We start from the raw sequence: 24,742 nt of genomic DNA, 5'->3' as shown, positions 1-24,742 counted from the left end.
CCTCTCCACCGAGCACATGTGTGCACGAGGGCACAGGGAGGCGAACGTGCAGAGCGGAGAGGAAAGAGAAAAAATGTGGAAATGTGGAAAAATCCATATTTTTCCAATATGCAGACGGGGGCCGTTCATCAGGCCGAGCTTGACACACGTCTTTGAACAGAGCTAGAAACAACAACCCGGTGGAAAAAGTAAAAGCGGTTTGGCTAAACAAATGTCGTTTTTGGACGGTGCTGCAGGGAGGATGAGAAACGGAGAGATGATGAAAAGAATGAAAGATACATTCCTGAGTGTGTGACTCACTGCTGCGCTGCTTCCTGGCCTTGATTAGAGGGAGCAGAGACTTGTGGGTACATTAAGATTAAGATCTGGGCCGACCAGAGGGAATTAAGAAAAGGAAGCAATATGGATGTCTTCATCTAATGTGACAGCTCTACATATAAGTGAGTCTTTATGATTTCACTGTGCAGACACAGAGCTGCAGTGGTTTCTGATGGTTACAGAGTAATGTAGTGTAAAGGTCACAGATCTGACCCTCACAGGGACCAGTACAAAGTACTACTATGAACTAAAGTGGTAGAACTTTATTCATACAATGTGTGATTACTTTTACCAGAAAGTGTTAGGCCAGCTTATCCATATACCATAATATAGACCATATATACAAATACTATACATCACCACTATTATACTCAATTCTATAGTTAATTATTATATCATTATACTATTACAAATCAACTAAATAATTCTAGTATTATCTAATTATACTACTATACTATATTATACTATTATAAATACTCTATATACTTTGTATTGAGTTAGTAATAGAGAATTGTACTATCTTTATTTTATATAAGATTACAATTTTCATAGATTAATCATGTGTGTAACTACATCAATGACCTTCTGCTCCATTTGTTGTTCTTAATGTGTTCAGTGTATTTTATGTTATTCTTCATTTTCTACTGTTTATGTACAGAAGGTAACTTCTATCCTTCTTGTAAATCTTCTCCATGTAGTTTCATCAGGACACAAACACTCAGATGTTCTGCTATTGACATGATAATTGTCAAATAAAACACACAATTCTAGGTAAACAAGCCAACTGTTTACTGAGAAATCATTGGTAACCAGTTTGGAGCCATGGGAATATTAATAATGTGTGATCAATGAGGCCCAGTGGTTCATAAGTGGATAATTCACTAAACAAATTTAGTGCTGTCATTAGAAAGAATTTGTTCTACACACTTCTGAGTGAAAGCAGTTTACTCAGTAGCTTCTATAGCACAAGTTGACATCTTTAATCTACCCGTCTGATCCCAGCACCCCCCACGTCCACACACTGAAGACAGAAGACTACAACTTGTCTATAGTCCTAAAGTAGTGCTACCTAGTTATTCATCATTCACAGCACCCTGATCCTTCAACCATCATCAATTGTATTAACACATCAGCTTTTAATAGTGTTATCTTAAAATCTAGTGTGAAAAGGACCAATTGAGGAACTTACACTGACTTGTTTAATTCTATTAACAACTTGTTTGCTGCACAAAAACACACAACAATGTCCAAACAGCATAAAAAAACTCAAACGTCAGTTTTTTATTTGTATTTTTCAGCAAAAGTCAATTTTAGTAAAATTACATCACTGACTTTAGATTCAGAATTTAGTTTGAAAAAAAGACGAGTGTAAAAACAGGTGAAATCTGACTCGTGATTCATAGAATCACTTTAAAAATACACAGGTTTGATGATCAATTCTCCTTCGTATAAAAGAAACATAATCTAAGATGATATTTCAATACCTGCATGGACCTAATTAATGATTTATTGTCTTTTCAAATAAAACTTTTAAGAGAACTCCACATACACAACTCAGTGATGACGTAACACTACAAAAATATTACACCATCATATCCATCGAGTTCTAGAGCAGCTGCGTGGATCATTGTCCTGGAATTTGTTCAGATAACCCGGATGATGTGTTGGCAACATTCACTGAGCGCTGCAGGAAACCAACGACCAATGATCTGACTCCATCGTAGGATCCTTTCTGGTGAGCAATCCAACATATCAAGTGTTCGATGCCCAGACAGTGGTACAAACCGTAATGGAACCAGACCGTACCACTCCTCCACTCTTCACCTCTGCTTCGGACGCCTTGACCTCGGGCTGTCAGATGCTGCTCCGGCCATTTTCTTGTAGACGGCTTTCTTTCTAGAATCTTTCTCATCTGCATCATAAAGAGCGTTCCTGAGAAACCGATTGGCCGCTCCCTTATCCAGACGGGCGGCTTTCTTCCTGTCACCGATCTCCTTCACTCGGTTCATGTATGTCCTTATTCGCTCCTGAAGATCAGAGAGTGATGACAGACAAGTGAGACAAAGCACTTAAAAACAGTGAGAAGAGAACATGTCAGAGAAATATGATACATACCAACTCCTGCTTGATTCCATGTTCCCTGGGATTTACCCCTTTTGTGACCAAGTACACTGTAAAAGAAACCAAAAGTAAGATAAACATACAGTTTGTAGCATTAGCTCTGTTACTGGTTATGTCAGCTCTGGTTATCTCAGAGACAATATTCCATATTTCAGAAGAACTTTATGCAGATGTGTGATCTCAGTGAATCCAGAGAATAAAACTTACTCCAGAATAATGAATTCAGGGTGTAGGTGGACATCAGGTCCAGTTTGGCTTGATCCAAAGGATCCAGCTGCAAATAAACATAAGTTAGTTATAACTAGCACCAGCTTTTACATTACAACAGTGAATAATAACAGTAGAGACTGTGTTCATGTCCTCTAGGCTCTGTCCTTGTGAGGCAGTATCTCATAGCTCTGCCAAACAATACTCAGTAAAACAGCTAAATGTTCCATCCTACATAAACCTATTAAAATCACAAACCACTGGCTACAGACTCACATTAAGTTCAATACATATATTTGATATGTTATTCTCACTATGGTATTGTCCAAAGCACCTGGTAAATAAAAGTCTCAGAACAGGTGTTTACATGAATACTGGTGCTTTGACAGACTGGTGACCAGTAGTGAGCTCTGCCTCTTACCCAGTAAGAGGTGAGGGAGGCTCCAGCATCCACACACTCAGCAGGTGTTCAGAACTGTATAAATATGGTGCTTTAACAATTTCAACTTGAACCAGCAACCTTCTGGTTATTGGACAACCCTCTACCTGAGGGTCAGGGTTATTGGCAGCTGAGGCATTTAGTGTCTGAATTAACTACAACTTCCCTAAGAAGACATCTGGTGGAACAGGAGCATCGCATTTAACTAATAAGAATACCTGAAGCAGGTTTCACACTTTAACACAACTGAACACTCTTGTGTGATGTGTTGAATCTGCAGTCAGGGATGTAAACACTCTTCTCATATGTGGGAGTGAAACTAAAACAGGTCTAACTGTTGATTTCCTGCTGTGGACCCGTCTAAGACCTGGATCCGGGACCCAGGCGCCTGCAGCCTCTGCCTGTGGCCGCTCACAGTGCGTGTTCCCCCGGTCCTACCTTCTGCTCGAGGTCGCCCTTGTTCATGGACATCAGCTGCTCCAACATGGTTTTGACCGACGTGGCGGAGGCGTCGAAGCCCGTGAGCTGCTCGTCGATCTCCTGCGGGTAGTCCTCCGTCTCTGCGGCCATTGTCCTGCGGGACAAGTCAAACCCTCAAGGTCCTGCAGCTCTGTTGTTACACGATTCAATCAAATGGAGAAAACATGTGTGATGCTAACTAGCTAGCCGGCTAGTAGCGTGTGCTGCTAACAGGCTAAACAAACCAGCCTTCATGTGAGAGTTAACACAACAACAACACAACAACACGTGTAAACTACACCTGACGCGACACTTGTTATTAATGTGACGTCAACTGGAGGTATTAAAAGATTAATGTTTAGTTTTACCCTTTTAACACGCTGCAAGCTGAGGAGAGGAAGTGACGTAACACCAAGAAGATAGTTTCCCCTATCGTCACTTCCGCTTTGTCTCTCAAGGGGGAAATTAAGGGAGCTTAAAATTAAATTACTAAACTACAGATTCTTCTTTATTTTAAACAACTTATTGTTGTTACAGGTTATAAAAGGATGAGCGTTGTTTCCTCTGATTCTCATATTATACACAATATTTTATTATGTTTGTGAAAACACACAGACATGAATATGTTATATAATAATAATCAATGTTATGTTCCTGCAATAACGTCCAAATCCAAACCACCAAATGTAGACCAGTCAAATCTAGACCAAATTACCACCTAGAGTTTAAAGAGCGTTTAAAACACAGGGTCAGAAATATGGAACCTGGATTCTACGACCCACAAAAACATACTTTCTCTCCCAATAGGTTTCATACTTTTTTAAGTCTTATATTAAAGTATTCTATAGTTGAAAAAACACAATAACACCTCAGAGCTTGGTCCTCAGAATGACATCACACCCGAATAACCCAAGTTACTGCTTTTACTTAGAAAAGTACCTCTCCTGCAGGGATTGATAGATCCTTTATTTTATATGTATATGGTCTTTTAACTCCATGTGACTATAATTGTGCTCTTCTCCTGTTTATCTTTTATCTGGTTTATTTTTGCTTGAATAGTATTATTATTTTGTAATGTCTGCATCTTCCTATCTTGCAATTAATTAGTAACAGTTTGTTTTGGAAACTGAAAGCATCTGTGCACACGATGGAGGATTCAGTGAAGCTTTCAACAACATGTATTATGGCATTTATGTCAAATATCAAATGAAAAAAATATGTCACTTCATTATTTACAATCAATTTGCTGTGTACATCGGTATTACCTCTTAATATCCAGTTACTCATTGAGTAGTGGTTAACTATATTACTCCAGTAACAATACTTTGACCTGAGTACTGTTTCTGTCTGTTGGTTGCTGTTTAGCTAGCTTGTTGTTTTTAGCCTGTTAGCTTTGTTTAGCTAGCTTGTTGTTTTTAGCCTGTTAGCTTTGTTTAGCTAGTAGCTGAGGAGGGGCGGTGCAGGTGTTCTTGTTACTTTGGTAACCAGAGCGTCAGGGAGGTAAATGGAGCCGAGCTGAGCCGAGTCAAGCCGAGCCGAGCTAAGGTCGGACAAACAGCTGCACCGCACACACACCGTGGAGCAGAGCTAACTTCAGGCATCATGGACAACTGTGACCTAGAGAAACTGTGCGTCTCTGCGGGGAGCCTCCATCCGGACTTCACACCGGAAGTGACGGACTACACGGTGACGGTGGAGAGCGGCGTGGACACAGTGACCGTGGATGTGGTCACGAGTGACTGTGCAGCGTCACACTACATGGTGAGTCCTGCAGCTGGAATCCTCTTTGTACACAGTGTCTTTAAAATGCTTCCATCATAACACAACTGCTGCTGTTTACTACATCCTGTGGATTACAACACTTCCCGTGGAGGACTGTAGCACCCTCAATCAATCAATCAATCAATCAATCAATCAATCAATCAATCAATCAATCGATCACATTTTATGTCTACAGCCCAAATCCACAAATCACAAAATGTCTCATAGATCTTAATGACGTGTTATGTCCTTTGTCCCTCAACAAGAGTCAGGAAAAACCATTAAAAACCCTATGGGGGGGGGGGGGGGGGGGTATGCTTTATGACTGCATACTTTGTTGTACTGTGCACTATGTTCTGAGTATCTAATATGTTGCGTACTTACAGTATGTTTACACTTGGGATCTGAGAGAAACTACATTTACAGTCCTGCACATGTGGCAGAATTGACAATAAAGTTGACTTTGACTTTGTTTGCACCTAATTGTGTGTGTGTGTGTGTGTGTGTGTGTGTGTGTGTGTGTGTGTATCTCAGCTCTCTGGAGACGGGTCCAGCCTCATTAACCTGAGTGATGGGCTGAACAGGGTGGAGGTGGAGGTGGTGGCTGAGGACGGAACCTTGAAGACATACCGTGTGGACGTCACCAGGCTTTCTGCAAAGGTCTCACAGCTCAGCGCTCTGACTGTGGACGGAGACGTTCTACTGCATCCGGCCTTTTCCTCCAACGTCTACGAATACAAGAGTGAGTGGAGATAACCAAGTTATATCACAGTTTAACCACAACAACAATAACAACAAAACTTATTTGTGTAGCACCTTTCATTCAAGAAATTCAAAGCAAATTAAAACATGTCAAAATGTTTCATAGATGTTTATTGGACTTTTGTTAAATAGATATTCATGAAAATTATATTTAGATGATTATTGACATTGTTTTATTGAACTACGAATATTAAACATGATCCATTTGCAACAGTAGTGTGTCAGAACATGTTTAAAATGTGTGACGTTGCCATTTGATGATGAAAAAAGAACCAGGTTGCATTTAAACATCAGGTAACATCTGCTTTTATAAATGTTTCACCCCCCCCAGGCATCGTTCCCTTCCACTGTGAGGCGGTGACGCTGCGTCCCGAGGTGCAGGACCGACGCATCACGGTCACGGTGAACGGAACCGACGCCTCCCGACGAGTCCCTGTGAACTTTGGAGACACCGCGCTGCAGATCTCCGTCCGGTCAGCAGATGGCAGTAATTCACAGGTGGAATCAGACTCGAGCTGCACCAGGACCGTGTGTAATCAACACACAGAGTCCTGATCCGGTTGCACTGCTGTCACTCAAAGGCTTAATGTCTTTAATTTGTCATTTCAACACACACTCACACCTTCAGAGGTTTGACGTTCACTTCATAGCTGCCACATATCTGCCTGGTGACATACACTCATCTCACATGATCCACATTGTCATATTTATAAATAACAATATGGAAGTCAGAACAAATTGAATTCATATTGTACATTGTAAAGGGCTGAGTTGTGCTGCACTAGTGATTGATTGTTTTACCCCCCCCCCCCCCCTTACTGTTAGGTGTACACGGTGCTGGTGACTCGAGAGCTCGTGCCGCTGCCGGTGACCTTCACTGATGGGAAGCAGCAGCTGGACTATGAATGTCCGGTGTCCCTGAGTGCTTTTTATAGGCCGGTGTCTATCAGCCACAGGTGAGAGCGCGAGTGGGAGGATTTATGAGAGAATATCAGCAGTAGTTGCAGAACCTGTCACCTCCTGTTTATTATATAACAGCTTTATTTCTGTGGCAGATAAAAAAAAAGTAAAGTTAAATCAACAAGCATTATCGTGTGCAGTCTCACGTTAACACTCCAAATGGCCACTGATTCCCAAATACAGCTATTTGTGATATTAGGTAAATTAAAACCTTTAAATCCTGTCGTATCCATGTGGTAAAGATTCTTCATATCGTCTGTAACGGCTCAACCAACACTGTGAAGACGGACCTGCTCCTTGTGTTGATCTGCAGTGACCCGAGGCAGACCCTCTCCAGGCCTTATAGTGAGATGCTGGCACGGAGACCGAGAGTCCACCCACTTAGCGCCTGTCCTCTGGGGGACGGCTGGAAGGTCGCGGAGCGGGACCTTGACGTGGAGATGTCTGCTGCTTCGGTCAAGTGCTTCTTTGTTTACCGAGGTAAAGCCCTGGAAGGTTTGTCTGGAGCACAGCTGCTGAGGAGGAAAGGCTCCTCGTGGTTTGTGTTAAAGGTCAGAGGGTGGAGTGACTGTCTGAAGCTGGAGAGAGAGGAGGAAGGTAACTGTCACCAGGACACGTCTCAGTGACTGAGGAATACAAAGTTTTAATGATGTGGTTTTCTTCAGAGTTCCTCTCTTACTGTTTATGATAATAGAAAGTTAACCTACACTGAGATTTATCTAGAGTTACTCAATTTTTAACGAATATCCGCTGTAACAAAGGGGATATTGTGTTTAACTGAGACCTTGTGTATCCAGCTGTCTAGGCTAAAGGTTGGATTAAATATCAGGAGGTTATATCCAGGAGTTTTCCTCTGCTCAGTCAGTTGTGTATTTGTGGTCAACGGGAAGTTTTTCAGATTGTTTTACTTTAATATAACACAAACACAAATGGCACTACTGCTTCTATTGCAGATGTAATCCTGTTGTGTTGTGTTGCTAGAGACGTTGTTGTTGTTGTTGTCTTTTAACACAGGATGTGACCGAGTGATGAGACTGTCTGAGCTGGGGTCACACGTTGCTCTCTGCCCACACAGGCCCACAGGAGCCCTGGATTCAAAGGTCAGTGTGAAAGATGAAACAATATTCATCTTCATCGACACAATCACTATCGACTGCTCATCCTTTATTCACACGTCACTCCTTCACGGTGACTAACGGCCGGTTTAACTTCCAGAGTCAGAGTATCGTGTCTCTGTGTGTGGGGGGGTAACTCCGCTAAGACTGTGATGGATGAAACAGGTTTTTGTGGAGCTGGTGCAGAGTTGTGTAACTGTTTTTGCATCATACTTGTTTATCTTGACTAAGAATGAGGAACATCAACAAACCGTAGAACATGTAAATGCTCTTGACTTCTTGTTGGTTTCCAGGAGGTCACAGAGACGAGTTGGTATAAGAAGCTCTTTGCATCGGCCGCTTGTTTGGAAATAGAGACGAAACACATTCTGGAGGTAACAAATCAATCATGTGATCTTACTCTGCATTGTCCATGTACAATACTGAAGTTATTATTTAGCTTTACCTTGTGTGATTGTTATCTATTTAATGATATACCTATATCAAGGCTCTAAAGGTGAATACATCTCAGCAGGGTTTGCTTAAGTAGGACTTTACTGTAAATCAAAATATAGATGATATCATGTCTCCTCATGTCTGTTGAAGCTTCACTGTTTGGCGTGCAGGTGGATTCCCGTGTTCTTTGTCTTCTTCAGGTGCGTAACTGGGAGAAGAGACTTCAAACCACAGCAGGAGAAGACAATGTGAATGAGCTGTGGGCCTTGGCAGAGCATCATCTGAAACTCTACCGACAACACCTGCCACAACCAGGCATGTAACCAGCATGTAACTCTATCCAGAGCAACAGAGCAGGATCAGTAACTACAGGGAAGTCCCAAGTCAAAGGGAATATAAACAGCTTCATAACAATATATATAAAGTTGTGATTGGGTTAAATACAGCAAGCAGGCTACAAATCGTTTTATCTATATTAGCATTTTATCATTTTAACAGAGAGCTTCCTTTGTGCTCTGCAGCAAAACAACACAACTGTCTGTTGTGTGTTTAAAATAACGCTCCGCAGCTCAGCCATTAAAAAATACATGAAAACGTGCTGGTGAGCGTCGGCCCCGGGAGCTCGAGTCCCCGACGTGCCACCCGCTCGAGTTACTGCTCGTCTCTCCTCAGCTACTTGTGCCCCGCTAATTGTTTGACGACTCTGAGAAGTGACATTCAAGACTGATCCCAGAGCACTGAATGAAAGAGTCACCGGAGAGAGAGAGGGAGGGAGGGGGGGTGAGAGAGAGAGAGAGAGAGAGAGCGTTAATCTTCACCTCTTCAAATATAAACAAGCTTTTTCTGCTGCAACACACAAATATCATGTTATCATCAAGGATGGGGAAATCAATTCATCACAGGAATGACATACTGCCTGTATTTACATTAGAAACATGTGACTTTATCTGTAAGCTGTGGCATTAGTTCAGTCTGACAGATAAAGGGCGGCTGCTGCCAGGGGAAGTTATACTCTCTGAATATTTAATACAGAGGATGAATGCAATCATTCGTAAAGTGAGAGAGAGACGGTGGATGAGTAGGAGATTGTGTTATTCCTCATCACGCACTGTGAGTCACTGAGAGAGCAGAAGTGTCTGTGCTCGAATCCCAATGGAAGAGGATCAGATCCTCTCCTGTTGTTTCTCCATATTTACATGTATTTTAAAGTTCCCAAACAAGCTCTGTTTTAGCTCCTTAACAGTTTTAGAAAAGGCTTATTGGAGCCATTCCATAAACTAAACAGGAAATTCACTATTTATAATTTATTGTGAAATTTTTTTTTGCAACTTCCACACTTGTAGGGTTAACTCCTCCTTAGGGAATTCATCCGATGGATTTCAGATTTGGTGATTTTGTGAAGCTTTTAAAATGAATAAACAAAGTATATTAGAAATGAACTGTAAAAACCAGAGTTTTGTACAGTTGAAAGCATCATACACTTTTAGTTTCCAGATGCTGAGAGTTGAGACTCTCCAGGCTGCACAGTGTTTATTCTTCACCTCTCCACAGGGGACATGTTGCAGCACGAGGACGACCCGTCTCCTCTGCAGAACCTGGAGACGGCTGCTGTCCACTGTGCGTCGGCCATCAGACTGAGCCCCAGAGAGTCCAGGCTCCACTTTCTGTTGGGACTGGTTCTGGAGGAGCAGCACTACGCCACAGAGATCTACGGCCTCCAGAGGAAGGTGGCACAGGTTCTTATACATTAATGTGTTGACAAAACAACACAGCTTTAAAGAAATATAAAAATAATATGGCTTTATTATTTCTCAGTCTGAGCTCCACTCAACACATCGATAACCTGGTTTTCCTTATCATGAAATCCACCTGATCTAGACAGAGCCCAACAGAATGCATCACCCCGTGTGGCTGCAGAGGGCGCTGCTGCTCAGTTAATTACACAGTGTTGCATTAAGTGATGCACATTGAAGTATGTTTGCCCCTGTATTATTATTCATCATTATATGTCAGAACCCCCTCTCCCCTTGTTGCAGGGAGGTGGATCAGCTCCACGGGAGGAGGAGAACCACAGCTCCATCCACCGAGCTCTGATGAAGTACCTGGACGCCTGGTCCCTGAGTCCAGACAGCTGGGAGTACAACCTCCACGTGGGGCGGCTCCTGCTGCTGCAGGGTCGAGGCAGAGGAGCCCTGCAGCATCTCCAGAGCGGCCTGGCTCTCCGGCCCCTGCATCCTGCTCTCAGGTCAGATCACAGAGCTACAGTTTGCAATAGTAACTGGGTCACTGTCACATCAGAGCATCTTTGATAAACCTCTCAACCACACGTTCTCTCCCCTGGAACTCTTAGAATGTGTGAAGTCACCATGTGAGACGAGGCCCGACAGTTCACCAGGGTCAATGTGATCTGGATGAACATGAGTTACTCATCTCCTCCGTGTTTATCTTCTCAGGTTCTTCACTGGGCTGGCTCTGCTGCAGCAGGAGCCGAGGGCCTCCGAGGACACAGAGAAGGAGGCGGCTCTGTTCCTACAACAAGGACTGGAGCACTTTGTCAGCCAGCGCTGCAGCAAGAGGTGTGTGAGTGTGTGAGAGAGAGTGTGTGTGTGTGTGTGTGTGTGTGTGTGTGTGTGTGTGTGTGTGTGTGTGTGTGTGTGTGTGTGTGTGTGTGTGTGTGTGTGTGTGTGTGTGTGTGTGTGTGTGTGTGTGTGTGTGTGTGTATGTTTGTGTGTGGTGGAGGTGGATGCATTCAGCAAAGAGGGAGAGAGTGAGAGGGCTTGTCTGTATCAGTGCTGCACCAGGATGTTCTGTTTTAATCCTGCAGGAGTGAGAGCTCTCGGAGAAACATCATCAAAGTCTGCAGGAGCACAATGAGAAACCATCTGCTGAGCCACTGTTTTAAATAAAGTACAGTGACCTGTGCACATTTCACAAACCACCATCTTTGTCGTCCTTCCTCTTTGTGTTTCTCTCTCCAGCTGGAAGGAGCAGGATCCACCGGAGACTCTGTCCAGCCTCAACACAGAGTTCCTGCGAGGCCTCCTCACCCTGGGCGAGCTGCAGCAGAGAAACACACGGTCAGGAATGAGTGCTGAGCAGGTCTATCACACGTATGTTACAAACCAGTACATTCACATCAGTGTAAACCAGTTAAATACGTGTTTAATCACATGAAAACCACGTCTCTGCTCCTGTGCTGGAATGATGCACATGATGCTCTCAGTGCCGCCGTGCTGGCTGCCCAGAGTGTGAGTCTGTGTGTGTGTGGTGGACGGGTGGGGGGGCAGCTGGAGTGGGTTCTGCTGGATGCTCACTTCGCTCTGCTGCAGAGGCTGGACCAGCAGGGGGGGGGCCAGGCCACGGTGGTCAAAAGATGCCGGGCCCTCACAGATCTGATTGGCCTCAGCTCCATCCCCCCGTGTCAGGAGCTGCTGGACCTGCAGGAGAAGGTGAGAGTGGAAACACAGTGTAGCTCATAGATCTGTAAACCTTTACTTTCATTCTACTTCCCCTGTTGCTTTCTGCAGACCTGCCGGCTGGCAGCAGTGACCTCACCGCGGGACGGCCACGCCCTGTGTCTCCTGGGTCTGGCTCAGCTGGCTCAATATGACAACAGCCCAGACTCAGAGAAGTCCCAGGAGGTCTTAGCTGAGGCCTGTCTCAGCTTCCAGGCCAGCATTGAGCTGGAGGACCAGACGCAGGGCGGACCGCCACCTGAGCAGCTGACACGTGAGTGTGTGTAACTGACTCAGCAGAATTATCACAGACATTTGGAAGTGAACTACAGACACATCTATCCTCCCATCTACGCTCAGAACAAACATGGTGGCAGGACCGGCAGAACTCTGAAAAAGAGAAATCTGCCAAAGCATCTACAGCCCGACCGAAAGGAGTGAAGGGGCCCTTGCACCCCGGGGGGGCCAAGAGAGGAGCCAGGCGGGGGAGGGGGGGGGCCCGGTCCTGTCCGAGTGACGGCAGCTGTAACCAAAGCTCCAGCCCCCATCAGGGGGGGGAAGGCCGGGCGACCCGCAGCCAGGTGAGCTGGACAAACCTGTTCTGAGCTCGTCTGTTTGTTCACGTGAATCTGGATGAATCTGGTTTCACTGCTGCTTCACTTCTCAAGTACAAACACTGACTCTTACTGTTCATCCATCTTAGAAGCTTCACTGGACCAAGTTCTGGTTCTTGTTTTTGTAGATATATTAAAGGTAATTATTTGTCTTTTGGAAACATTTACACATATTAAAAAAGTTTGAGGACTACACTAAATAGTTTGAACCATAAGAGTACAACACTGACACACATGTGATTTGCTGTATTCTCTGCATTACCACAATTTAAATCTATTTCAGAGCCTTTGTGTTTTGTGTGTTCTCTCCTGTAGGGGGCGAGCTGGAGCAGCAGCCAAACCCGGTGGATCAGCTCATGCCTCTAAAGCAAAGCTCAACAAGTCCAAACAGGCCTGTTGTCCCGGAACTGTGGAGACAGCAGAGGGTGAGACAGACTTTACAATCCAAGTGAGAGTGGCTTTCAAGGTCAGAGGGACACAGGTGGAAAGAAACATGGAGGAGAAATGTGGTGAATGTTCTTCATGTGCTGAAGAGGGATTTCAACCACCAGCCTGTTTTAAGGGGCCTCTGAAAATATATGTATGCATCATACATCGTTTGATCTGCTTGTCAGAGAAGGTCACTCCTCTTCACGTCTGTAGTTCCAGAGGCTCCAGTGGGAGACGGAGACGCTGCGTCCTGTCCAGTGAACTGCAGGTCCCACGTCCCCCGGCTGGGTCTGGCCCGGGCCCTGTCCCGCTCGGCAGACACCCAGGAGGAGGCCCAGCAGCTCTACCAGGAGGTCATCTCCATGGCTCCAGGGGTCAGTGGTTATCTGGGACATTTAGAGCTCAGACATTTCCTCAATAAGAACCTCATTAACCTCCCTGTTGTGAGGACCACCTGACTGCAGGTCATTATTCATACACTCAGCTGCAGGAGTCTGGTGTTGATTTCCAGTGTAGTTGATGAGTTACCTGCTCACCAGCTCCACGAGGCCTACATGGAGCTGGTGCAGCTGCTGGAGCCGTCGGACCCTCGGGCTGCAGTGGAGCTTTACTGCAGGTTCCCTCTCAGGCCCGTGGCCGAGCAGAGCCTCCACGACGCCTTCATCACCGGAGAGATCGTCCGCCTGCTGCTGACCCTGGATCAGTACCAGCACCCGCAGCTGGGCCCCAGCCTCGTGGCACACGCAAAGGTCATGGGCCTGAGTGAGTTCTAGTTCTGGTATTATTAGCACTGTAGAACATGTTGAATGATCAATTGACTTCTCATATTCTTCACTATTACACACTTTACACCATATTATGTGAGAAACTCCACCCATCGAGTGACACACAACAATCATACTTAACAAATAGTGTTGCAGCCAGGCCCATGTGAAATACCATAACCTGCTATTTATATAGATGTATCACATTCAGCTGGTGCGATGGTCAGATAGAGCGTGACATGTAACACACAGACACACACACAGACACACACATGCACACACATGCAGCATGATGTCAGATAAATAACTGACTGAAGTTAGAAACATGTTCAATATATTTTAATGGAATTGTGGAAATCGTCCTGTTGACAAACTGAAGACCCCCTTGGCAGATTCACAACATGACAACCACCTTTCCTGTGTAAAAGCTTTTCTACTGGTTTTTGTGTGTGTGTCTTTGATTATGTTTGTGTCTGTGTGTGTGTCTGTGTTGTGTTTGTGTTTGTAGGCAGCATCGAGAAGTACATGGAGGTCTTGGATGCAAAGTGCAGGACCGAGCTGCTGAGGAGCGTCTACTCGAGGATCCACGACCGACAGGAGGACGACCAGGAGCTGCAGGAGTTCTTCAGGTTCAGATGCTGGATATGACGATGCTTCTCACCTCTGAGCAAATAACTCACGACTCCACTTACTGCTGATATATATCATAATAATTATGTTCTTCATTAAGAAGACACTGGGGAAATCTTCTTTCCTTCAAAAGCAGATTTAATTTGAAACAGAGTCATACACAAAGTGAGCAGCCATAGTGCAACGAGGAAGAGCCTTTCAGTGAGCAGGCCTGGAACTAGTGGAAGAAGTTAGATCTTTATCCCCAAAGTATAAATCTGAACTGGAAGCTGTGAGACTCATTCATCCGTCTGAACAGAGGCCCAGGAAACAGGGAGGTTTCTCAGCACTAGAGGATAACATCACCTCTGAGTTCAAACCAAACACACAGAGAGAGAGAAATCCAAAACAAACATCTCACTGTTCAGTTGAACTTAATTCTTTTCTGGCACGTTCAGTCTAAAGATGAGAATCAGACCCGCAGCAGGAAAACGTTGATCCAAAGACGACCAGAGGAACAAATCAGCCTCAGAAAAAGGGATTTAACCCCGTGAGGTTCTGGCTGCACGCAGCATCAGTGTCAGTTGTGGTCGACCGTCTCACACCTGGTTGAGTTTGGTGACGATGAGCACGCGGACCGTCTGGTCGAACCCGGAGCACACACACAGGCCCTGCTTGTCCGGGCTCCAGTCCAGGCTGGCGATTGGCTGCGTGGACAGAGTGACGTTCTGCAGGAGGTTGACGCTGCCGGCCACGCCCACGTCCACGCCCTCAGAGTCCGGCTTGCTTCTCTGAGCAGGATACTCACTGTCATCATCAGAACAAAAGGGTTTCACAGTTAATGATGAATCCTAAAGACCTTGATTCAAATGAAATGGAATAACAAATCGTTGTGGTGAAAGATAAACACTTACTATTTCCACAGATGTAGGTTTCCTGCTCCCCCTGCCGTCATGAAGACGTCTCTGTTCTGAGGTAGATGTCTCACCTGCCAGATGGTCGACTTGTGAGCCTGAAACAAAGAACAGGGATCGTTTCCCAAACTATTAAATCAGTAATTAATTCTGAGCCCCTCTCTGAACGCTGTGAGAAAAACCTCTCAACCACTTTAATGGGATGAGGGTCAATAATGTGGCCTTAGAACATTACGATTGTTTCCTAAGCAGTTGTAACTCTTTCTATGATTCTGATTTAAACTGGGAACTCTTTAATAAATGTCTCTCATATATAGTTTTTATCCCCTGTGTGATCTCATCTATCTTTCCCCTGCCCTCACGTTCACCAGGCTCCACCTTCTCTGTGTAAACTGCTCAACCTACATGATGTAAATCCCTTGTTTTACATTTTCATTCTCTGAACAGCTTCAGGTAAATAGAACGTCCACAACTTTCTCACACGAGACGGACGCAAAACTGAAAATAAATAAAATAATATGTTAAGAAATCCAATAAGTCTTGGGCCACTATTACAACTTGTGTGTAGAGACACATTTATATCGTGATTTAGACCAGAACTATCAGCTGGAAGCTTATGATTGACGGCTGGAGACGCTGATGTTCCACCTGTTGGTCGCTCAGAAGAACTGGACAAATACTGAGAAAGCTGAGGCGTCTGTTCTCTCACTACCTGGCAAACACCGGGCTGCACTGAGCACCGACACCAATTTAAGTGTGTTATTCTTGCATTTATCCACAGAAAGCTTCTCTCCTCTCTCCTCTCTGGCTCTCTGTCGTTCTTGGCCCGGTGTCACGAAGCCACAGAGACTGTTACACAAACACGACTCAGAACTCTTCCAGCTGTGAAAACGACGTGTGCACCTAATTCCCTCTGTACCGTACAAATGTAAAAACAATAACAGCGACACTAATCTTTTGACGTTTTTCTACATATCGGAGCCAAACATCCGTCTGGCTCACTTCCCCCTCGGGGTCAATTACCTTTTCGGACACGGAGTCGAAGCCCTTGGTGGGGTGCTGGGTCCTCATGTCGAACACGTGGAACTTCCCCTCCAGCGACGTGGCCACCAGCTTGTTCATGTTGATGTCCTTCCTGTCGAACTCCACACAGCAGACCTGCTCGTGATGTTCAAGAACAACAGTTAGTCCCCGGGCATTTATCTTCACTACGTGTTTTTCTATAAACTGACATTATGACGTTACATCCTTAAAATAATATAATAACATAAATTATCAAATCTGGCCAGTGCCGTGCTTTGATGTGACATGTGGTGGGACCAGGCATTGACCTCAGTTCAGTCTAAATGATGCTGGGAAGTCACTTCTATCCACTGTGTTGTTCAAGTGCTGGTTCCAGTGCAGAAGAAATAATGTGTATTTGGACAGTTTATCCGAATAAAAACATAAACTAGCTTCACAGAGATCACAGCAGCTGTCAAAGATATAATTCAGGATTCATCATGTCAGCCCAGGAGTTCACCTCACCCCATTTTTGATGTTGGTCTCCCAGCGCAGGGACATGTTCCGCAGGTCGAAGAGTTTGATGTCCCCGTTGTCGTAGCCGGCGCACACACAGCGGTCGTGATCGTTGAAGGCGTGGCCTGTAGTGAGAGAGTCAAAGAAAAATCAACACTCACTAATTCAGGAGGAAGACAGGGGACATCTGTCCAGAGATGGTTTGACATTTTAAAGTGATTTAAAAGACTTTTTTATTAAACCTCTGCTGAGCCTTTGAGGATTCATGTGCACTGGGAAAGCAGGTTTCTGAAGCTGGACTGGACGGCTGTGGTCTTTAGAACCTGTGGATGTTGGTTCTTTTGTTTTTCTCACCGAATGCAACAGTCCAGCAGTCCCTCTTGGTTTCTCCTTCCAAAGGCTCCATGTTGGCGACGGGTGAATCTTTCTGTCTGGGATCCCAAACCTTCACTGTCCCTGGAACACCCAAATAAAACAATGATGTCTTAGTTCAACATGAAATCATTTGATTTTTAAACATTCAACCTGGGATTAAATATCTGTAGTCATCAAGGTTTAAATAATAAATAAACTTCTAACCATCTCTGCTTCCAGTGACGATCTCCGGTGCCCCGTCACCGATCCCCAGGCCACCGACACCATGGATGCTGTTCACTATTTCTTTATGAGCCTTGACGCTGTACACAGGGACATCAGGTACCTCCAGGTTCCTGTGGACATCAGAGGCTCTGACTTGAAACAGGCTCATCGTGAACTCACTTTTAAACTCAGCCAGACATCAAAATCAATTGTGTTGGGTCAATAAATGTGTATAAAATACCATATATTGAGATTTCCATCAAAGTCTCCAGTGGCTATGTGTCTCTGTTGAAGAGAGGACGCTCCAAATGTCGCACACTTTATGGGCTTCGGTTTCTCCACCTGAAATACAAGAGAAGCAGAGTTTGTTAGTAACACAGCAGGAGTGTAAGTGTGTGAGTGACAAATCAAAATTCATCTAAAAACAATAAGTAAGTATGAGAGAAAGTGGGAGTGTTTGTCACAGTTTATTTTATCCAACTATCCAGCTACACTACTCATCAGTCCAGTAAGTAGATGATACACATGATATTTATGAATATATAATATACGATTTAAACAAAGAATGAGCCAATAAACAAGAGACGAAGAAGAGACAAGTGTGTTTCAGCCGTTGTTTGCATTTAAAGACAAAGTGATGACTCAGGCAGGAAGATGACATAAACATTTAATATGAATATAAGATGTGCACATTCAGTTATTACAGGAGAGACAGAAACTCTGCAGCTCAGGGCTGGGAGAGTTGAACAGTGCTATTGTGTTGTTTTGTAAATGAATCATCTGCAGTTTAAAACAACAACAATAATAAAATAAAGACGTTTTAAAGACACGTTGGACTAAAATCTCTTTGATCTCATGTCACTGCCGCCTGTATGTTGCCTGTTACCATGGAGACAAGTGTCTCTGGACTAACGTGGTTACCATGGAGACTGTCCTAGAAACCTTAGTTAACACGGACACATTCTGGAGTGTGTCTGGGGACATTTAGAGACATGAGGACACATTTAGACACATGAGGAGACATCATGAGACATCAGGAGACATTTAGAGACATTTATAGACGTGAAGAGACATGCAGACACATCAGGAGACACGAGGACACATTTAGCGACATTTAGAGACATGAGGAGACATGAGGAGACATTTAGAGACATTTAGACACATGAGGAGACATTAGGTTACATCATGAGACATCAGGAGACTTTTAGAGACATGAGGAGACATTAGGACAAATGAAGACAAATGAGGACACCTGAGGAGTGAACCCACCTCCCTGATGAGCAGAGCCTCTCCCTGCTGGACCTCGTAGATCTGCAGGACTCCGGTTCCTCGGGGGAAGTTCCCCACGCACACGAACTTGGCGCTGCTCGGGATCCATTTGGTGTCGAACACGGTGAAGTTCAGACTCTTCTGAATGTGCGCGATGATCTGAGGCTTCGACAGAGGAGACGACATGTGAGCTGGGTTCGAATCTCCAGAGAACCTGATGGAAAGTAACGCGACTCAGGTCCAAGCGTGAACTCCAAGACAGGGCTAGCTCAAATGTAGAGGCACTTCCGGTGTAGCAGGAACTGCCACTGCTGCGTAGAGGCAGCTGCCTGTTATGTCACACTGTTGTGTAGAGGCAGGTGACTGTGATGTCATACTATTGTGTAGAGGCAGGTGACTGTGATGTTACACTGTTGTGTAGAGGCAGGTGACTGTGATGTCATACTATTGTGTAGAGGCAGGTGACTGTGATGTTACACTGTTGTGTAGAGGCAGGTGACTGTGATGTCATACTATTGTGTAGAGGCAGGTGACTGTGATGTTACACTGTTGTGTAGAGGCAGGTGACTGTGATTTCACACTGTTGTGTAGAGGCAGCTAGCTTAGATGTCACACTCTTTGAAGGCAGGTACCTGTGATGTCACACTGTTGTGTAGAGTCAGCTGACTGTGGTGTCACCCTGTTTGAAGGCAGCTGCCTGTGATGTCACCCTGTTGTGTAGAGGCAGCTGACTGTGATGTCACACTGTTGTGTAGAAGCAGGTGACTATGATGTCACACTCTTGGAAGGTAGCTAACTGTGATGTCACACTGTTGTGTAGAGGCAGGTGACTGTGATGTCACACTGTTGTGTAGAGGCAGGTGACTGTGATGTCACCCTGTTTGAAGGCAGCTGCCTGTGATGTCACCCTGTTGTGTAGAGGCAGCTGACTGTGATGTCACCCTGTTTGAAGGCTGCTGCCTGTGATGTCAAACTGTTGTGTAGAGGCAGCTGACTTTGATGTCACACTCTTTGAAGGCAGGTACCTGTGATGTCACACTGTTGTGTAGAGGCAGGTGACTGTGATGTCACCCTGTTTGAAGGCAGCTGCCTGTGATGTCACCCTGTTGTGTAGAGGCAGCTGACTGTGATGTCACACTGTTTTGTAGAGGCAGCTGACTGTGATGTCACCCTGTTTGAAGGCAGCTGCCTGTGATGTCACACTGTTGTGTAGAGGCAGGTGACTGTGATGTCACACTGTTGTGTAGAGGCAGCTGACTGTGATGTCACACTCTTTGAAGGCAGGTACCTGTGATGTCACACTGTTGTGTAGAGGCAGGTGACTGTGATGTCACCCTGTTTGAAGGCAGCTGCCTGTGATGTCACCCTGTTGTGTAGAGGCAGCTGACTGTGATGTCACACTGTTTTGTAGAGGCAGCTGACTGTGATGTCACCCTGTTTGAAGGCAGCTGCCTGTGATGTCACACTGTTGTGTAGAGGCAGGTGACTGTGATGTCACACTGTTGTGTAGAGGCAGCTGACTGTGATGTCACCCTGTTTGAAGGCAGCTGCCTGTGATGTCACCCTGTTGTGTAGAGGCAGCTGACTGTGATGTCACACTGTTTTGTAGAGGCAGCTGACTGTGATGTCACCCTGTTTGAAGGCAGCTGCCTGTGATGTCACACTGTTGTGTAGAGGCAGGTGACTGTGATGTCACACTGTTGTGTAGAGGCAGCTGACTGTGATGTCACCCTGTTTGAAGGCAGCTGCCTCTGATGTCACCCTGTTGTGTAGAGGCAGCTGACTGTGATGTCACACTGTTTTGAGGCAGCTGACTGTGATGTCACCCTGTTTGAAGGCAGCTGCCTTTGATGTCACACTGTTGGGTAGAGGCAGCTGCCTGTGATGTCACACTGTTGGAAAGCAGCTGACTGTGATGTCACACTGTTGTGTAGAGGAAGCTGACTGTGATGTCATACTGTTGGAAGGCAGCTGACTGTGATGTCACACGGTTGGAAGGCAGCTGACTGTGATGTCACACGGTTGGAAGGCAGCTTTCAACAGTTGCCACAAGTGTCTTTAGTTCAGATCATGAAAATCAAAAAGAGCACAAAACCTACACAGCAGCAGATAATATGCCTGTATATTAAATATGTAAAAGGACGAGTGGATTCACACTTTACAGAGATGAGCCGTAATAAAAACAAACCAGGTTCCACTTTTACAATGTGACCAAACATCCCATAACACTTCGCTCTGTAAATCCAACCAGAATGAAGTTGACCTGTTGGACATGTTGACGCTCTGAGTTCATTGATCATTTCATCAGTGAAGTCTGTTCTGTTCAGTGACTCTTGTTCAGTGAGTTCATGGACTCAGAGCATCATCAGTTTGTTTCAATCCATCTCACATGTGGAGAAGAAAAGATCAAAGAATCAGCTCATTGATGAGGATCAGGATCAACACAGATTCTAAAACATCAAACAACCTGAGTTCTACTTTGATTCAGAAAACCACAGCAACATTAGTTCTTTCAAACACATTCATGGCAGTGTCATTATAGATTTCTAAATTTCTATAGAACTAAATATCTATGATAATGGAAGGTCAGTGTGTGATTGACAGCTGAACAATCAATCAATCAATACAATTGTATTTGTATAGCCCATATTCACATATCACAGTTTGTCTAATAGACATTAACAAGGTGTGACAGATGCCTCAGAGCCTCAAGTGAAGGAAAGACATTTTCTTCAAATTTTGCAGATAAATTGAAACCAACAATACGTTCAAAAACCATCTGAACGCATATCTGCAGATAAACACACTACACGCTGATAAACATCCATAAACTCTGTATGAATCTCAGGGCAGTTGCCCATTAACCGGGTGGAAGCAAAGGAATCTGCCCCAAACAGCTGTGGCAGCAGCCTTTACAGATCAGTGGCACTTCCTGTTGCCACCGGAAGTTCTTCCACGCGCGGCCGCTGTCTCTCTGAATTTCGCTGCCACAACAAACCTGGGTCCTGCTGCTCCTGTCGGGGATGCCCAGAGAAATGCCTGGCGGAAAACTAACTCCTTAAATAAATGTTGACGCAGATAAACATCATTTTCAAAAATGTGCACAGGGTCTTAATCAATCACGGCAGCAGATCGAGATATTTATATTTTTAGTTAAGACGTCATTATTTGTGTTGTTCTGTACAGGCACTGGCGCGGTGGGACTTTGGGTCCTCTTTGATGCACGCGGATCTCCCTCATGTCGCCGTGGCCTCTCGCTCCTCCACTTCTCACTCTTTCCTCCGGTTTAACTTCTCTTCTGCTTTAAATTCGCAATGGACGTTGATAAGAACACGGAGTCTGTCCCAGTCGCCGTCGCGGACACCCCCGTGGACCCGGAGGCTTTCATCCAGGTGAAGAGAAGGACCCAGAAGAGAAAGCTCGAACAAGATGGAGCGGACATGGACACGGAGCAATCGCTGGCCAGCAAGCGGCCGCAGTTCCCCCCGATCTCCGGCGACAGACTCAAGGTAACACGCGTCCGACGACCAGAGGGACGAGTTCATGTTATATACATATTATTATTATCACTTTCATAATGTGACTGCAGGAAGTAAAGTCCCAGCATCACTGAAACCACAAGATGACATGAAGTCAAACAATATCAGTTCAATACTAAAGTTAATAAACTGTGTAAACACTGAATTATTCACCCTCTACTAAACTGTTACTGATTTATTTCTGCTTGTCATGATCCTCTGGTATTATTTGTTGTGTTTGCCTGGTTAATGTTGTTGTGTCAAGAAAACTTTAAAGGTCCAGTGTGTAGAATGTAGTGACACCTAGTGGTGAAGTGTCATGTTGCAGTTGAACACCTAACCCTAACCCTAACCCTGGGCTACTGTAAAAAAAGCATGGCTGCCTCCGTAGAGAGGAGCCGCTCCCGATGTAAATATAACGTTATTAAACGTAAAAGGCCCGTTCTAGATAAGTGAGAACAACAACTCGTACAATTTTAGATGAAACTATGAAAACCCTTTCGCCTGAATCGTACATCTGAACCATTAAAAACAGAAACACAAAGATCGTCCTTCTAAGCGGATGGATCTTCAGCTCTCTCATCACAACAGTTTATGTTTTAATAAATTTGTTGACACAGCTGGTTGTTAACACTGGTTCTGATTTGTTTACGTGTGTTTCAGGGACCGACTGAGATGCGTAAGATCGCGATCCCCGCTCACAGATACACGCCTCTGAAGGAGAACTGGCTGAAGATCTACACCCCCATCGTAGAGAACCTGCACCTCCAAGTCCGATTCAACCTCAAATCGAGGAACGTGGAAATCAAAGTGAGTCACTGACCACGTTCCCCTGGTTGTGTTTCCTCTGGTCGTCCATCGTGTGTGTGATGAGCTTCTTTTTCTTTCAGACGTGTAAAGACACACAGGACATCGGCTCCCTCACGAAAGCAACGGATTTCGTTAAAGCGTTTGTTCTCGGATTCCAGGTTGAAGTAAGTTATCTAATATAATTTACTTCTTTGAATCAGGTTTTTAGTATCCGTGTTTTCAAGGTGCTGGTATCTGTGAAGACATCGTTAAGTTTGATTAGTCTCTTCTGCTGCCAGTAAATGAAGGTTCCTCCCTGGGACATGTAAACTAAACTTCTCTTTGATTTAACTTCTTTCTCTCTTTCCAGGATTCTCTCGCTCTCATCAGATTAGATGAGCTTTTCCTAGAAAGCTTTGATGTCACAGACGGTAAGATCACAGACACCCGTCATCTCGGAAACTGTCCACATTTTATCACCACTTCTCTTTCCTTTCTGTGAAAGTCACTAAACCTGAGTCTGTGGTTATTGTGTGTTGGCAGTGAAACCTCTGAAGGGAGATCATTTATCCAGAGCCATCGGCAGAATCGCAGGAAAAGGAGGAAAAACCAAATTCACCATCGAGAACGTCACAAAGACTCGGATCGTGCTGGCAGACACGTGAGAACTCACTTCTGCACATAACAATAAATAATCACGACCATTTGTTGTTGCTATTTTACCAGTGATTATCGACACTGAGGTTATTCTTCATAATGTCTTCATTAGCTGTTGAATATTTGTCGGTTTCACTGCAAACTACCTGGAAATTGATAGTTTTGCTGTCGCTCTATTCACACAGAAAACAGATACTTAATATATTAAAGTTTGTGAATTACTGTTTTGATCAAATTTGTTCCTTATGACCAAACCTGGGGGAAGAAAATTTATTTTTAATCAGTAGAAACTGTCGTCACACTGAAAAAGAACAAAGATCCACTTCTGTCGTTTCTCTTTTGAAACTACGCAGCGCAGTTGGTGTTCATGTGATTTTATTTTGAAACCCCAAAATATATAAATCTTTTTGTCCCTTCACAGGAAAATTCACTTATTAGGATCTTTCCAGAATATCAAGATGGCCCGGACGGCCATTTGTAACTTAATCCTAGGTAAGTGTGTGTTTGTGTTAAAATCTCCTGGAAACATGTGACGCAGGGTGTTGACCTTCAAACCTCTTTGTGCTCACAGGAAGTCCACCTTCAAAGGTCTACGGTAACATCAGAGTGGTGGCGAGCAGGAGTGCCGAGAGATTCTGATTGGTTGCCGTTTGTCATCTCTTCCCCCCCATTGGCTGGTGGAATTCCCACTTGGATCCATGTTGTTAAGACTGTTGCCGACTCCTCAGGCTCCACTGACTGCCTCATAAACAGCTGGTTATTGGATCAGATTCCTAATGAGGAAAAAGTTATGCAACAACAGAATGTTCATGTATCTGATAGTTTGTGTAAATAAAAAAAGTGAAACCTCTGAAGACGGAGTTCAGTTCTGTCACTGATGAGTCAATAATCATGTGAGGTAGAATCTACCTGGTAGATGACTGAACAGCTGTTTAAGACAACTCCAGAAAATGTCTGGACAGTTGGAGCTTTTCTGGATTTTCCTTCATACATAAAGAAAACACATCAGGTGACATGACGCCTGCACAGAACATGGAGGCCAGGCGAGTA

The 24,742-nt window shown here is 44.6% G+C and overlaps 3 protein-coding genes and 2 long non-coding RNA genes across 6 annotated transcripts; 3 read left to right on the top strand and 2 right to left on the bottom strand.

The window, feature by feature from the left end:
• Positions 1-1,570: 1,570 nt before the first annotated feature.
• Positions 1,571-3,969, bottom strand: c1d (C1D nuclear receptor corepressor). Its single transcript, XM_053436193.1, has 5 exons — positions 3,913-3,969; positions 3,524-3,659; positions 2,647-2,713; positions 2,434-2,489; positions 1,571-2,345 (listed from the first exon to the last, which is right to left on the bottom strand). Exons 2-5 carry the CDS (start codon positions 3,653-3,655, stop codon positions 2,139-2,141), a joined length of 462 nt encoding a protein of 153 aa, XP_053292168.1. The 5' UTR covers positions 3,656-3,659; positions 3,913-3,969; the 3' UTR covers positions 1,571-2,138.
• Positions 3,970-12,124: 8,155 nt separating this feature from the next.
• Positions 12,125-13,536, top strand: LOC128453351 (uncharacterized). Of its 2 annotated transcripts, XR_008341497.1 has the most exons (4): positions 12,125-12,306; positions 12,393-12,613; positions 12,962-13,071; positions 13,289-13,536. It is a non-coding gene; the product is annotated as an uncharacterized LOC128453351 (long non-coding RNA). The 2 variants fall into 2 exon arrangements; XR_008341496.1 differs by having other exon boundaries at positions 12,129-12,306; positions 12,962-13,536.
• A 178-nt stretch (positions 13,537-13,714) lies between these two features.
• On the top strand, positions 13,715-15,891 carry LOC128453861 (uncharacterized). Its single transcript, XR_008341550.1, has 2 exons — positions 13,715-13,837; positions 14,348-15,891. It is a non-coding gene; the product is annotated as an uncharacterized LOC128453861 (long non-coding RNA).
• dnaaf10 (dynein axonemal assembly factor 10) lies at positions 14,587-19,027 on the bottom strand. The gene is made up of 8 exons (XM_053436956.1): positions 18,729-19,027; positions 17,701-17,801; positions 17,460-17,590; positions 17,235-17,336; positions 16,890-17,005; positions 16,386-16,520; positions 15,363-15,460; positions 14,587-15,255 (listed from the first exon to the last, which is right to left on the bottom strand). Exons 1-8 carry the CDS (start codon positions 18,912-18,914, stop codon positions 15,048-15,050), a joined length of 1,077 nt encoding a protein of 358 aa, XP_053292931.1. The 5' UTR covers positions 18,915-19,027; the 3' UTR covers positions 14,587-15,047.
• A 2,897-nt stretch (positions 19,028-21,924) lies between these two features.
• Positions 21,925-24,546, top strand: pno1 (partner of NOB1 homolog). Its single transcript, XM_053436289.1, has 7 exons — positions 21,925-22,237; positions 22,910-23,056; positions 23,137-23,220; positions 23,406-23,466; positions 23,579-23,696; positions 24,114-24,184; positions 24,264-24,546. The coding sequence occupies exons 1-7, from the start codon at positions 22,043-22,045 to the stop codon at positions 24,329-24,331; spliced, it is 744 nt and encodes a 247-aa protein (XP_053292264.1). The 5' UTR covers positions 21,925-22,042; the 3' UTR covers positions 24,332-24,546.
• The last annotated feature ends 196 nt before the right edge of the window (positions 24,547-24,742 follow it).

This window comes from Pleuronectes platessa, chromosome 12 (genome assembly GCF_947347685.1).
Source record: "Pleuronectes platessa chromosome 12, fPlePla1.1, whole genome shotgun sequence".
NCBI classification, from domain to species: domain Eukaryota; kingdom Metazoa; phylum Chordata; class Actinopteri; order Pleuronectiformes; family Pleuronectidae; genus Pleuronectes; species Pleuronectes platessa.
The sequence above is the reverse complement of the archived record's forward strand: the minus strand, read 5'-3'. Positions and strand labels throughout refer to the sequence as shown.

Bases quoted from the DNA above. Each gene is read 5' to 3' on its own strand.
- c1d (XM_053436193.1), bottom strand. From the start codon at position 3,655: ATGGCCGCAGAGACGGAGGACTACCCGCAGGAGATCGACGAGCAGCTC. The intron at 2,714-3,523 runs GTAGGACCGGGG...GTTTATTTGCAG, and splicing joins AGGGCGACCTCGAGCAGAAG to CTGGATCCTTTGGATCAAGC. The intron at 2,490-2,646 runs GTAAGTTTTATT...TTTCTTTTACAG, and splicing joins CCTGAATTCATTATTCTGGA to TGTACTTGGTCACAAAAGGG.
- pno1 (XM_053436289.1), top strand. From the start codon at position 22,043: ATGGACGTTGATAAGAACACGGAGTCTGTCCCAGTCGCCGTCGCGGAC. The intron at 22,238-22,909 runs GTAACACGCGTC...CGTGTGTTTCAG, and splicing joins TCTCCGGCGACAGACTCAAG to GGACCGACTGAGATGCGTAA. The intron at 23,057-23,136 runs GTGAGTCACTGA...TTTTTCTTTCAG, and splicing joins CGAGGAACGTGGAAATCAAA to ACGTGTAAAGACACACAGGA.
- dnaaf10 (XM_053436956.1), bottom strand. From the start codon at position 18,914: ATGTCGTCTCCTCTGTCGAAGCCTCAGATCATCGCGCACATTCAGAAG. The intron at 16,521-16,889 runs GTGAGGTGAACT...CATCACGAGCAG, and splicing joins AGACCAACATCAAAAATGGG to GTCTGCTGTGTGGAGTTCGA. The intron at 15,461-16,385 runs GTAATTGACCCC...TCTTTGTTTCAG, and splicing joins TCGACTCCGTGTCCGAAAAG to GCTCACAAGTCGACCATCTG.